The sequence below is a fragment of the Polyodon spathula genome, chromosome 6 (genome assembly GCF_017654505.1).
Source record: "Polyodon spathula isolate WHYD16114869_AA chromosome 6, ASM1765450v1, whole genome shotgun sequence".
In the NCBI taxonomy this organism is placed as follows: domain Eukaryota; kingdom Metazoa; phylum Chordata; class Actinopteri; order Acipenseriformes; family Polyodontidae; genus Polyodon; species Polyodon spathula.
Genome location: NC_054539.1, coordinates 29542416 through 29557253, shown reverse-complemented (window position 1 = coordinate 29557253; position 14838 = coordinate 29542416). Strand labels below are relative to the sequence as shown.

General features: G+C 35.0%; 1 protein-coding gene across 2 annotated transcripts in view; it reads right to left on the bottom strand.

Annotated features, from left to right (window-relative positions):
* spata17 (spermatogenesis associated 17) overlaps positions 1-14838 on the bottom strand; it is a 137496-nt gene that overhangs the window by 39983 nt on the left and 82675 nt on the right. The window contains exon 8 of one of the 2 annotated variants that reach the window (XM_041251573.1): positions 624-772. In XM_041251573.1, the coding sequence (XP_041107507.1) occupies positions 624-772 (149 nt within the window). The remainder of the gene's footprint in view (positions 1-623; positions 773-14838) is intronic. The other variant, XM_041251574.1, reaches the window with a different exon arrangement.

Here is a 14838-nt window from a genome sequence, read left to right as displayed (position 1 = left end):
GGATAATCCCTGTTACTGGTAATTTCCCAAATGCTGTAAATGCTCTTTAAAAAAAAAAAAAAATCAATCTGTGTTTTATCCCGGCAGGGCATAGGTTGATCAAATCAACCCCTTTGTTTCGTTTTTCTTTAGTTTTTCCATTCCAGCCCAAGGATTAGTTATCTGTATGAACAGATACAAGCAGAAAATGTTTTCTTTGCACAAGTAAACATTTACATTGACAATCATTTTGTAAATTTTTTTGGAACAATTACATTTACTGAGATTGGTGATAGTCTTATTTTAAAGACTACAACCCCCATACAATCACATACAAGACTCGTTAGCTCTGAAAAGAAAAATAGAAATACAAGTAAAATTCATTAAATAAATGTACCAAGTCTCAAGCAATATCTGCTTGAACTAAATTAGTAGACTATATGATCCCTTACTCAAATGAAAATGTTTTTTCCTTTTGTTGCATTAATAAATATTGTACTGTACAAATACACTTTATCCTAGTTGATTCACCCCCACACATCATTTTATCTGTAATGCATAGGGCTGTTTTTTAAATATTGCTGTATTTACTGCACTAGTCCTAGTAAAATGTGTTGGAGTGCATCTCAAAGACTGGAACTTACAACTCGTCATTCACCTGGCTCCCCCACTCCTTTCTCTTCAGCTCCTCTCTGGCCTCCTCCACTGACGTGATTGATGTCGCCACCCGCAAGGTTGGCTCCAGAGGCTTGTAGCGCTGCAGCAATACTTCAGCGGGATCTCTGAAAGGCCCCTGACAGGTACAGGATAAGGTAAATGTTTTATTGTGGTGCTTTTTGACACATTATTGATGACAGAAGAAACCCACAAGGCTGCTGAAAGCTCCACAACTCTTCTTTTCTTTAAATTATTAACAAAAGCAATTCCTCCTGATGCACCATTGCAAATAACTTGATGGGTTGATAACATTTGCTTGATAGATGGGAATTGAGGAAATGCTCACATTTGGAAACATAGGCTGGATTCCACACCTGTAAATCAATGCTACAGTCTATAACCGTATACAGTTTGTGGTCAACAGGGGCTGTTTTTATTTATTTATAAGTATTGGGAATGCAGCCCCTTTGTTATACCATTTTATATAACCCATTTAGATCAGTGACAAAGGGTAAAACAATTAAACGAATGTTCAAATTCAGTCCATCAATACTTTCTGACATGAGTTATTCTTGTACACTTAGCATGTAGACATTATAAGCTATACACATCTGTACTTCCTATAACTTATGTCTTAAATATTCTTTACTATTAGAGGAGCTGCTCAATGCAGTTTGGTGGGGGAGAACCAATTTGACTAGGGTTACAGCAATACACTATATTAATAATCTTGTATAAAAATTGTCTAGGAAAGCATGAAAGAAAAAAAGATAATATGGTTTGTTGGGTTTGTAAGTACAATTTGTATAATTTGCAAATAAAGTTTGTGTTAGATATGGCTGGGCTGGGCGGTTAGAATTCCCTCAGACTAGTAATGACAGTATTTAATAAATAATAATAAAAAACTGTGAAATTCTACTACAGTGGAACGTCGCATATCCGACCTTCACATAAATAAATCGCTAAATAAATAAATTTATATAAAAGGTAGGATGCAAGGGTAATGGAATTGACAGCAAATGCAGCTTCCGCGGTGGAAACATAAAGAAAGTATTATAGCAATCAGCCATTCGGTGCGTTCCCCTTTTAAGAGAGGTGGGCTGGGTGCATGTGTCAGACAGCTGCGTGTAGCAGTGACGTTTCAACCAGTCGAGAAAGCTTTTTTTGGTGCAATGTGTTTATATGATCGAGCACGCGCTTCCAGATATTGGATGTTGTAGCTTTATGCATTTGAATTAAACAAAGCAAGCTTCATAAACATAATGCTTACCAGCCGTTTGTTTAAAATAGCCAAAGCAACCATCAAACCAAGCTGCTTATTGACTGTTGGAAATATCAAGAAAGAGTGCAAAGTACCACGACACAGATATTAAGAAAGCAGAATTAGGGAGGCAGGGACTCTAGAGTTAAGAAAGAAGCCATCAGGTGCAGGCTACCGTACATTTTCTGTTTTTTTTAAAAAGCTTTGCGAGGAGATAGCTTATAGCAAACCGCACAGCAACACTGTATTACTAGCCTAATTAATCTAATTTATGTTTGCTTACTTTTAAAACAAAACATTTCCCCATGTTTAAAGCAGGTTGTGTGTTGTTTTTGTTCACTAACCTATTTATGGATGTGTAAATGCTTTTTCTATACATATTTGCAAATCTGACTTTCACATATCTGCTTATACCCCAGTCCACTGGGGGGTCGGATATGCAACATTGTACTGTATTACATTTTTAATGATCTTTCATCTAATTTGTTATAGAATATTTTTTAGGGTTAAAGTAGCTAGAGGGACACACACTCTGGTTGTATGTAATTAATGACTTGGTGTCAAAACTGGTAAATCATTATGAACAAGGTGAATAATATGTTAGCAATTTATTTTCGAATATGTACTATTATTTATCTTAAAAGGACCATATATTTTGAGGTCAAAAGTTGCACAAAGCTAATATAAATACAAAAACACAATAATACTTGAAAATTACAAACTATCAGACATTTGGACTAAGGGAAAGTTTCAATTTAATCTGTTCACGATTTAACTAAACAAGGTTTGAATTGAAATTAAAATAAACCTTACATCACAATTTATAATATCCCCTGTGTGTGGCCATTTATTTTCAAGCCATTTGTAACATTTTTAGAAATAATTGAAAGGTTCATTCACTAATTAATTGAGGAACACCATACAACACTAATTTGGTGGTTCTTAATTAAAAGCATGATAATGTAAAACAAAATTCATGATACATATCCTTAAAATAAAATACTCTAAAGTATCATTACCTTTTTTTTTTTATTATTTTGTAGCTTTGTACCACTTTTGCATAGTACACCTAAGGCACTGCAGCTAGCAAAAAAACTTGCACTGGATGTGAATGGGTTATATTGGAAGTATGTCAAACAAACATGTATATGTTTCGGGCAAAGCCTACTGACTGGGCAAAGTGGTCTGCCCACGTATTGTGCAAAGTCCGAATCACTCCCTCTTTTTTTTTATTCCTGTTCTGAGTGACAGTCAGACCTTTGGAACAACGAATTAACATGAGAAATCCCACTGACACTTGCATAGTACCATCATCATATATATATATATATATATATATATATATATATATATATATATATATATATATATATATATATATATATATATAATACCCACAACATTTGAACAAAAATTTATATAAGAAACCCCACTGACATCTGCATATAAAAAGGCCAGTATTAATAACATTACAACCAATAATAATAAGGAGTTGTCTGTAGACTCTCTATCTACGTCAATGACCCACCTTGTACTTACTGGGTGAAACATGAGTGATTAGCTGATTCACCAACAAGGGTTCGGACAACCTCTGGAGAGCGTACCCAGCGGGACTGGACTGTGATTTAAATAATTTGGTTAAAATAAATTAGTCTCATATATATCAGTAAATTTATATAGTCATGTCGTCAATAAAAATACATTGTAAAATATATGCCTGTTTTTTGAAAAACCGAACTGCAGTTTTTTTTATGAATGAATGAGTTTCAGGGTTTGCAACGTGGTTATATATATATATATATATATATATATATATATATATATATATATATATATATATATGGGTATTTTAAATACTCTACCCTGATTGATCAAACAGGTCACTGGGAATGTTGGTATTACAGCATATCACAATGGTCGGCACTTTTCAAAAAGGGGCAAATCATATGTCTAAAATTACTTATTTCAGCAATTTGTTTAGCAAAACTAAAAAAATGCCAATTCAGAAGTATTCGTACCCTTTTGATATAAGCTGGAGAAGGATACATTTCAATATCCCAGTTTCAACTACTGTTTCTATTATCAAGAAATACAAGACTCATGGTACTGTCAAACACTCCCTCGGTCTCGAAGAAAGAAGGTTCTTTTACAAACAAGAAGTAGAAGGATTGTGAAAAAGGTTAATACAAATATGAGATTGAAGATATTCAAAGTGAAGTGGGACTGGGGGGTTTCCATTTCAACCATACGTCGAGTACTGCATGGTGAAGGTCTCAATGGTCGCAGGCCAAGGAAAAAGCCACTATTGGAAAACATCACAAGGACAATTACTTAAAGTTTGCATAACAGCATTTAAATGATGGTTATGAATTTTGGTCACAGGTTTTGTAGCGTGGTGAAACAAAAACCAAGCTATTTGGTCACGCTGAGAGTCGTTACGCTTGGAGAAAGTCTGGCAAGGCATACAAAGAAAAGAACAACATACCTACTGTCAAGCATGGAGGTGGCAATATCCTTCTATGGGGCTGTTTTTCCTCTAATGGCACAGGACATTTTAGTTCCAATACATGGTAAAATGGATTTCATAGCATACCAAAAGATAATGGCAAATCATCTGAAACCCTTCTCTACAAAACTTGGTTTAAAAGCGCAACTGGACTTTCCAACATGACAATGATCCAAAGCACACATCAAAATCTACTTCAGAATGGTTAAAGAAGAATAAAGGTTCTGAAATGGGCTAGTCAAAGTGGCCAAATCTAAATCCGATCGAGAATCTTTGGTATGAGTTGAAGGCGGCTGTGCACAAGAGAAGTCCTCGGAATTTAAATGAACTGGAACTATTTTGCGTTGAAGAATGGTCAAAATCACTAAAGAATCAAGGATATTTAACCCCATCAAAACAATTAAACAATAAAAATATTGTGTTTTTACACACTGACAGGCCGTGAGTGGTGACGTCTGGCCAGAAGCAGGAACAAAAACAAACCAGGTCCTGCAGTGCAAATGACGCTGCGCACGCCATTTATCTAAACAAAAATAAATAAAATATTTGAACAAACAAAAACACTTGTCTCACAGAGCGAATAAAAGGTTTACACAAAATAATCACGAACACTAAAAGAAAATAATAACTCCATGTCAGGCTGGGCAAATCGCCTTCACTGTTCCTAGACTGTTTAGTTTAGTTTTGTTTTTCTCTCTCACTCCCACTTTCCCTTTCCTCCTCCTTACACCCAACCAAACAGGGAAACAGCAGGGTTTTTATCTAGGTGGTCATCTCCCAATTAACAACTTAACCAATCAATTAACCTTGGGAGATGACACCTTCTGCAAGTAGATTTTAAATGTGGATGATGACACCCAACCACGCTGCAAACAAAACAAACTCATGAAATAACCAAGAAAACTAAACCAAAACTGAAATATCAATTATAAAGAAATAATGTAGATTTTCGAACATTTAGAAATCAAAGATATCAACTTTTAAATGACATTACTGCTTGGGCAACACACATTGAAATGGAAACTTTTTTTTCTAACGTGTTTTAAATAACTTTTATAACATTTGTTTTTATTACTTTATTTACAAGGTGGACATAAAACAAACAACACAATATTCTACAATGTACTGTTTTTCAGGTAAGCATTTCAATATTTAGGCACCGGTGCCCCTGATAACACTATCACATGGGTACAAGTTTTTGTTTGTCAAAAATGAAAATGTGGAGCAGCAGCAGTCAATGTGTAAATGTTAATATTCTTGAGTGTACTGTATTTCAGTTGGGTATTTTATTTTAAAGTACATGGTACAAACCTTTCTTATTTTCTTCTCAGCCTTTCTCCTCTAGGTAGAAGCACATTGAACCCCTCTATTGTCAAGCACACTGGTTCTAAGGGCTAGCAACTTCAGGTATATATTTAAAAATGTGTGTCTTTTTTGTCTTATAATGGTATAGCTTCTTAATCTCTTGCTGTTGTCATGGGTCATCTCCCCAGACTTTAATTGGATTAATCGGTTGCCTGTAACTATTCTGCACCTCCACACACAGCACAGGAATCCTCCTAACATTCACAAAAGACATTAACATAATGTATTTTGTTTTTAGGTTGTAGGAGACCATATTCATCTTAAATAATTTAGCTTTATTGTAAATTGTGTTTCACTTCAAAAACTTTATTATGTGAATGTAATTTTGGAATCAGTGCATTAAATAATATTTTGTAAATCAATGTGTACAACATTGTGTTCATTTAATGTTTTTTTTTTTATTTAGTGTGTGTGTATATTATATATATATATATATGTAAAGTATATATATATGATATATACACATATTATATATATATATATATATATATATATATATATATATATATATATATATATATATGTTTTACAATGTTGTTACACTAATGTGCCTCATTTCTTTTTTTTATATGTGGATACATATATGTTCATATATAAATTATCTGCAGATTTGTTATATAATTGGCCTGATTTTATAGTATTTTTCATATAAGGATTTTATGTGTTGGTATATGTATAGCGTTCCGCGTTTTCAGTTTTTATCTTTTACATATATTCAAATAGGAATAAAATCGGTAAAAATTTGCTTTTAATTGAAACATGAGTAAAAATCAGGAGGAAAAAATATCAGTATAACACTTGGCATGTATGATGAACCAGAATCTTTCTAAGTCGAAGACACGTTTTACCAAGTTAGCTGGTACATTTTTACGGACGTTTGGGCAATCGCTGTGCTGATGGAAATAATATCTAGACAAAGTATGAACATAACATCAGCACAAAACAAGCCAGGTTTATTCGTCTTGAAATCATAAAAAGAACTGACATAACTGGGTGGTGCAAGCCATCTGGAGACATGTAAAAACTGGACATTTCCATCAATGCGTTCCATTTAAGTTAACAACTAAAGCATCACTGTTTTCTGTCAAATCCTTAAGATTAAGATTGTCGGCGTTAGGCAGTGTTTTAGCTGAGGGACAGGCAGTCACAAAGTCACCAATACATACCTCTCTGCAATAAACAGTGGCTGTCCAGCAAATCACAGCACTCTGACAAACTCAACACAGTCATTCTGCTGTCTTTTACTAAAGCATGTGTAAAAGCCGCATAAATGGATTGCTTGTTTCTCAGTTCACTTTCTTGTTTTAGTTTAATGTGTCGCTTATTATTCAGTATGTGCTTTTATTGTCAGCGTGAACATGCACCTCAATGCAGCAGTATGCATCCTCTGCCTCATCTGACCCACTTCTGCTATTTTTGCTTTTTGTATACTTTGAAACATTTGTTTTCTTTTGAATATTCATAATTTAATTTACATGTTCTCCCCATTCCTTATCCATACAATTATATTTTCATGCAAGTATTTCAATTTAGTGTTTGTTCAAGCTAGTAGTTACTACGCCACAATAATCAAACTTGGATTGGCCAACAATCAGGTGATACTGTGTTTGTGAAGTGACAAAGAACCACATTTGAACGTTATTTGATCCTCTGACGTCTAAATATTTGTTGTATCCTAGGATACAGTGTAGGGCTGCTTATTACAATGTCAAATTCAAAATAAAACAGCATTTTAATCAAAATATTGTGTATTTCCTAGAAAATAGAACCAGGAAAAGATCGAAGAGACAAAAGTCGGGTATAAATCAGTAAAAACCAATGCCCAGTTAAAAAATAAATAAATCATGAAATGTTTTTGTAAAATTTGGAATAAACCACAAACGCGGAACACTACATATGTCTGAACAAATGTTTTTTGTAACCTAAATGTATGACATTTATAATCCAAATATGTTTTTATTTATAATCTAAATGTGTTTTTTGTTATAATCTAATGTGTTTATAATCTTAATATCAATGTTTTTATAATCTAATATATTTTGTGTGTGTGTGTGTGTGTGTGTGTGTGTGTGTGTATATATATATATATATATATATATATATATATATATATATATATATATCTAAATAAATGCCCTTCATTTGGTGAATATTTATACAAATTACTACATATTTTCATATATTATTGCCAATATTCCTGGTGAATGTTCCCCTGATGGAATTTGTTTGGAGGGGATAAGGGTAAGCTGCCGTTATCCCTCCCTCCGGAGGTGCTGCTGAGGAATATAGAGGAGGGGCTGCCTGCCAGAGAGCCAGAAAAAGAGGAGCTGCCAGCCCAAGGGCCACAGAAAAAGGAACTACATGTCCCAGAGCCAGAGAGGGAGGTGTTGTCATCCTGCGTTCTAGAGAGGAAGGAGTTGCGACCTTGTGTATCCAAAGGAGGAGGAGCCACCGTCCCGACAGCCAGAGCGACAGGAGCCTCGGCACATGATGCTGAGGGGAGCGCAGCGGAGGCCAGGAATGCTACTGCCAACACTCCTACCATCCACCGCATAACTCCAGTCGTGGTCAACTATTGCCCTGTACAGTGGTAAATTAGTGTTGGTGTGGTTTATATGTGGGAATGGGTTTATTCCGTGTCGTTTTGGGACTTGATTTGTTTGATTGAATTATTGTTTACAGACGGGCGCTCGATTGAGACTTGCTGCCTGCTATGCTTGGTTGAGGGGAAGGGCAGCAAGTGATTGGCTGTGCTGGTCTTCAATCAGCAGGTGGGCGGGTCTCGACCGAGTGTCCGTCAGTTTAAAAACATCCGCGGGAGATAGCTCGGGGCTGCTGCAAGGCCTGCCGTTTTCACGGCACCTTGTGATTTATAGTTTGTGGTATTGTGTTTTATTTTGCACTTTTTGTACAGTTTGCTGTATTAGTCCTCAATGCGTTACCATCGCTGGTAACGTCACATGACCACCTTTATTTTACTTTTGTTTTCTGTTTTTGTTAATAAATCCTGCGCGCCTGTGCCGGCGTTTCAACACCACCTCTTTCTCTCTGTATCCTTGAACAGCGGCTACCCACACGTGTGATCCGAGGAAGACCCTGTCACAGTGCTGTACAAAGTTATGCATTTTTTTTTCTTTTTAAAAATGTTTTTAAAGATTACCATTACATAATATTTGGCATGGGTCAGGCTGTGGTCAAAGCAGCAGGGTTTCTTTTATATATCTGATCAAAATATTAAAATGTACAAAAAAACAAACTTTGAAAAAGTAGCAGCCTTAAATGTGCCTAAAAATGGACACATTAAAAGAATAAACCTGTATTAAATGGCTTTGTTAAAGAAGAGAAAATTGAGGCTATTTTTTTCCTGCCATCATTGATTAAAAGTCATCTTTCATTAACATGTAGTAACTGACATATTTTATAAATTAATATTCAAGTGTTGTTCCATACAAATATAATATTTATCATAGTTATATATATTATATATATATATATATAATATATATATATATATATATATATATATATATATATATATATATAAAATTTGGAAATGTTTACTAGGTAGCACATTCAGATTAAAATCTCTTTTACAAGTCTGACCTAGCCAAGAAAAGGCAGCAGCAAAACAATAAAACATGGTACAAAAACACAGATACAAAAATGAAATACTTAAGACAAAACCAAATAATAATACAGTCAGTGAAACAGTCAACAATCAAATAGTAACAAACAGTAACAAGTCTACTCAATTACTTAAAACATGCACAACTCTCAAGTAGCAGCTTACTCTTAAATTGTACTAAAGTTATTTGGGATTGCAACTTAAGTTTAAATTGTAAATCATTCCAAGACGAAGGAGCAAAATAGGCAGATTATCTTTTAGCAGCCTCTGTACACTCTTTAGGAACCGTGAAATTAAAAAAATATATATATATGCAACCTAATACTGTAGTTACAAAAAGTGACTATAAAAGTATTAATTTATATATGGAGGTGCTTCAACCTTCACAAAGCCAAGGAGGTCTAGCCAACCAAACTGTATAACAAACAATAATGAGTACTGTAACTTGAGTTTGTAATATATCTGAAGGCTGTATAATATATACTAGCAGGTTTTCAAACTGGTACGCGTACCACTGGGGGTACTTGAGCCCTCCTCAGGGGGTACGCGAGAAAAATCCTGTAATGGCGGACAACAATGTAGTACTTTGCAACTTAGCTACCGAATTAACAATGTTGAGTCTCCTTTCAAATTAAATCACAACCGTACTGGCGTACATTTCCTTTCTGTTGGTCACGTTAACTATAAACATCCAACCACCTGCTGACAGTGAGTGAGCGTTGAGCACACACATGGCTAAATTACATATTTAAATAGCATAGCAGTGGTCTTTAGTCTAGGCTAAAAAGAAGAAAAAATAATTATTGTATGATGTTGCTTCTTTTAAAAAGGTGTAATATTTACTAGGCACGTTTGCTTTCTGGAGTTTAAATGTTCAGTGTTTGTAGTTTAGTTTAATCATTTCAGTGGATTTTATCTAAGTTTATGTTTCTAAATAACAGTATTATTGAGTTTAGCAGGCAGCTGAGCTGCCCTACTTAGTGAAATCACTGCGCTGGAGCGTACACGGCTGTGTTATCTTTACTTTATGTGTTTTTTTGACTAATTCATTGAATAACTCCTTTGTCGAGTAATTGCATTAGCCTACGCATGTACACTGCTAATTATTAGGCTAATAAAAGCAAAAGCACGGTGTGACAGGCTGGCGAGTGGATAGACCCAGAGACAGGCTGCAGTTCAAAAAAATAATACTTTTATTAACAATTTAACACAAAATAAAAGCGCACAAGGGTGAAAACAAAGATATTTAAACACAAATAACGAAACACAAAGCAAAACTTACAAAAATAAAGGTTTCCAGGCTGGGCAATGCCTTCACTGGATCAAAAAAAAAAACCCACAAAAACAGCAAACCAAAAAACCCAGCAAGCACAAACACCAGCTTGCTTTCTCAGCTCCCTCCTCTCCCTAACAGGAAGCTGAGGCCTCCTTTTATGTCAGGTGGCTGGGTGCTGATTGATCGTCTCTAATCGTTGACTCTAATCAAAACAAAAATGGAATCACGGATTTAAATATATAATAATAAATCAATCCCTAACTCCTGGATTGGGAAGTGTCTGAAATTTGATTCCCTACTCCAGATCTATTGAGTGTGTTCATATCATATAGCGAGTGCCCATCAACAAGCTGTCTGGCAGCTGATTAACATGAACAGACGACTGCACTAAGCACGAACATGCAAGCATTTTGCTAAAAGTCATTTTTGACTGCATGATATAAATGTCACCTTTCTATGTATTCAAATTTAGTTTATGGAAATATTCACTTCAAAACAATGTGCTTATTCTGGCAGGATTCGATACTGCACAAGACACACATAGCATTTTAAATGTCCAGCTCAAGTGTTAAACCATAACATTCGAGTTAAATAAACAAAATTAAAAAACACACATATTTAATGTGTTATTCAATATTCACATAGTTCTGCATGCTACCAGATTTTTCAAAAAAAAATTGCCTGTATTTGTAAATTTTAAATAGTTTTTATGTAAAATGCCCCATCGGTTTTCTCTCTACACTTCTGCATTTTTTGGATGCAGATGCACGATTTTTGTTGAATTGCTTTCTGTTTATGTTTTAAATTAGAATTAATTAAGCATAACCTGTTTTTGGACTTGTTTGGCCACTTATTGGTCTGGATTTTGAAATAATTTTACATAGCATTTTTAGTTTTAATTGTATTTTATTTAAATTAATTTAATAGCAGTTTTCCATGAACAGTAATTGGCTGAACTCTAGCCCCTCCTCCTTCCCTGTGCCTTCTGAGCCAGCAAATCGAGTCCTGTTTATTTATTTTATTTTTAAATTTTTTTGTAACTTGAAGTCCTATTCGTTCAATTTAAAATACAGAATAACATATCCTTGTCTAGGGGCTGCATTGTTTACTAATCTGGGTGTAGTTTTATTGAAATCTCTGATAAAAAGCAGGCACATCCATCACATTGGTAGGTAAGCATTTTATTTATATATATATATATATATATATATATATATATATATATATATATATATATATATATATATATATATATATATACACACACACACACACACACACACACACACACACACAGTACTGTGCAAAAGTTTTAGGCAGGTGTGAAAAAATGCTGTAAAGTAAGAATGTTTTCAAAAATAGATATGTTAATAGTTTATATTTATCAATTAACAAAATGCAAAGTGAGTGAGCAGAAGAAAAATCTACATCAAATCAATATTTGGTGTGACCACCCTTTGCCTTCAAAACAGCATCAATTCTTCTAGGTACACTTGTACACAGTTTTTGAAGGAACTCGGCAGGTAGGTTGGCCCAAACATCTTGGAGAACTAAGCACAGTTCTTCTGTGGATTTAGGCAGCCTCAGTTGCTTCTCTCTCTTCATGTAATCCCAGACAGACTCGATGATGTTGAGATCAGGGCTCTGTGGGGCCCATACCATCACTTCCAGGACTCCTTGTTCTTCTTTACGCTGAAGATAGTTAATGACTTTCACTGTATGTTTGGGGTCGTTGTCATACTGCAGAATAAATTTGGGGCCAATCAGATGCCTCCCTGATGGTATTGCATGATGGATAAGTATCTGCCTGTACTTCTCAGCATTGAGGAGACCATTAATTCTGACCAAATCCCCAACTGATTGGTGAATGAATGTAGGCCTATACAATTTAATCTTCAAATGAATATGCATAATTGATACATTTTTATTCTTTGCTACCTTAAGTCTCTAGCTAAATAAATCTATTATTCTTATGAAAGCAATGTTTACAAAGATTGATTTATATTTTGTCAATAAAAAACACCCAACTACGACATTGACAAAGACTTATTGTTAAAGTGTATGTCTAATAGGAGTCCCCACTGTCTCATCCAGTAAAGGCATTTACATGCGAGTGTAATCGAGTATACAGGATGAGTCATACCATCAGGAGCTCATAGGTTGCTGATCTTGGTAGGAGGCCCACAGGCATTTTGTTAGAGTTAGGGGGTAAATAATGTAGGTATGGTTCCCATTGCTGTTCAGTGACCGATACTTTCCTGATGGTTATAGATATATAAACAAATATATGAATCATCTAAAAAGTGTTTTTGTTAAAACTATTCATGAGGCAGTAGAAAGCTTGAGTTATCAGCCGCTTACCCCAAGGAGCAGATCCCCTTATCTGCTACCAAGCTACGTTTATTCATGTCCCATGCCTCAGTAAAAGAACTAAAGAAACATGATTTTTATAAATATGAGAGCTGCAAAAAAACAGCCACAGAAACAACAAAGCGTGGTTATCGGTGAGGATTATGTAGAACAGTCTGATGCCTGTGATAACGTTCCAAAACTCATCATTCTATAAACCCTTGTTTTTATAGGATTATAATATAGGATTATTATTTGAAGGATATGGGCTGGCTAGTTCTTCTCTAATGCAAGTGAGTATAATACCTAATGGATATTATTTCACCCTGGTGACAACACTGTCCTTGGGAACTAGGCAACTGGATAATTGGCTTACAATAGCAATGTAGTAATAAACTAGTGTATATATTAGAGTCAGGATTTGGTCAATCGGCAACAAAAAATAACCAATTCACAATTTGAGCTTTTAAAAATGATCAAAGAATGAAATGAAAGGTTATTTTGGTCTTTTGAGCAAATTATTTTGCTCAAATTGCGAAACGGAAAATATCAAACAAGCAAAGAACGAAACAGAAAATACAATGCATTTAAATCGGTGGAGGTTGGACAAAACATTCCTGTACGCATTCCACATGTTGATAGAAGTAGGGTGGTGCCTAGAAGCATCCTAGCCATTGTAAAAAGTGTCAAATATGATGGTCTGTACCACTTGGCCACTGCTGGAGGATCTCTGGAGCACCTTTATAGTCGGAATGAATTTCAATTGTGCGATAGTTCATTACTTTGAATGAAGTATCCAAAGAAAACAAACTTTCTCTTCATACAGCTGCAGCAGCTGATTCTGAGGCTATGCATGGCTTTGTTTCTTGCAAGTGCAATAAGTTTTGTCAAACAAAGAAGTGCTTCTCTGTGAGTAAGAGATTTCAGTGCAATTCACCACGCAGCAAACATGGCAAAAAAAGCAAATACAGTGATTTGTATGTTTCTAAAACTAAACACATGAGAGATTGGTTGGAGTCTGCTTACACCTATCACAGGTTGGGTCCAAGTGTGACTTAGTTTTGGACAACCTAACTTTAGACCAATGGAGGTGACTCACAATTTTAAATTGAATTAGTCAATGCCTTGCACATGCTGAGAAAGAGTGGACCTGCCTCAGGATAGCGCTCCAATCTGCGAATACCACGTTCAAGTCATGTTCTCACAGGCCTTTCAAGGACACTAGAGAATCAGAATGGAGAGCAGTGAGTTTTGAATATATAGTGCCAGTAGCACCCTGCAGACTGGGCTTACTTCAAGAATAGAGTCCATGGGGGATCTAGGTTGATGTAAAGGAATTGAGGCATTTTGTCGCGAGCAAAGTTCCGAATCTGGAGATAGAAATGAGTCCGAGGTATATTATATTTTTATACAAGCTGATCAAATGAAGCAAAACTGTTATTCATATAAAGATCATTATGGGAGGTGATACCCCTATTATACCAAATGCTGAAATCCAAAGAGAGAGTGAAGAAATGGTTATTACAATATCTATGGGAGTATCACATCCTAACCAAACAATGTTATTCCGCACCATATAAAGACAGTGTGCATTGCATGACTGAATTGTTTACCTGGCATGGCGAATACAAGAGTTTTATGACAATATAATTTAAAAACCTGCACAAAAAACCTCCACAAAATACTGCAAGAAGCCTGTCATTACTGAGACCTCTTTTTTTTTTTTTTTTACTTTGAAGTGTTTTGCTTGGAGGTCTACGGCATACAGTACACTATATAGTACATGTTTTCTGTTGCTCTTCAAATGCAAATATTTTTAC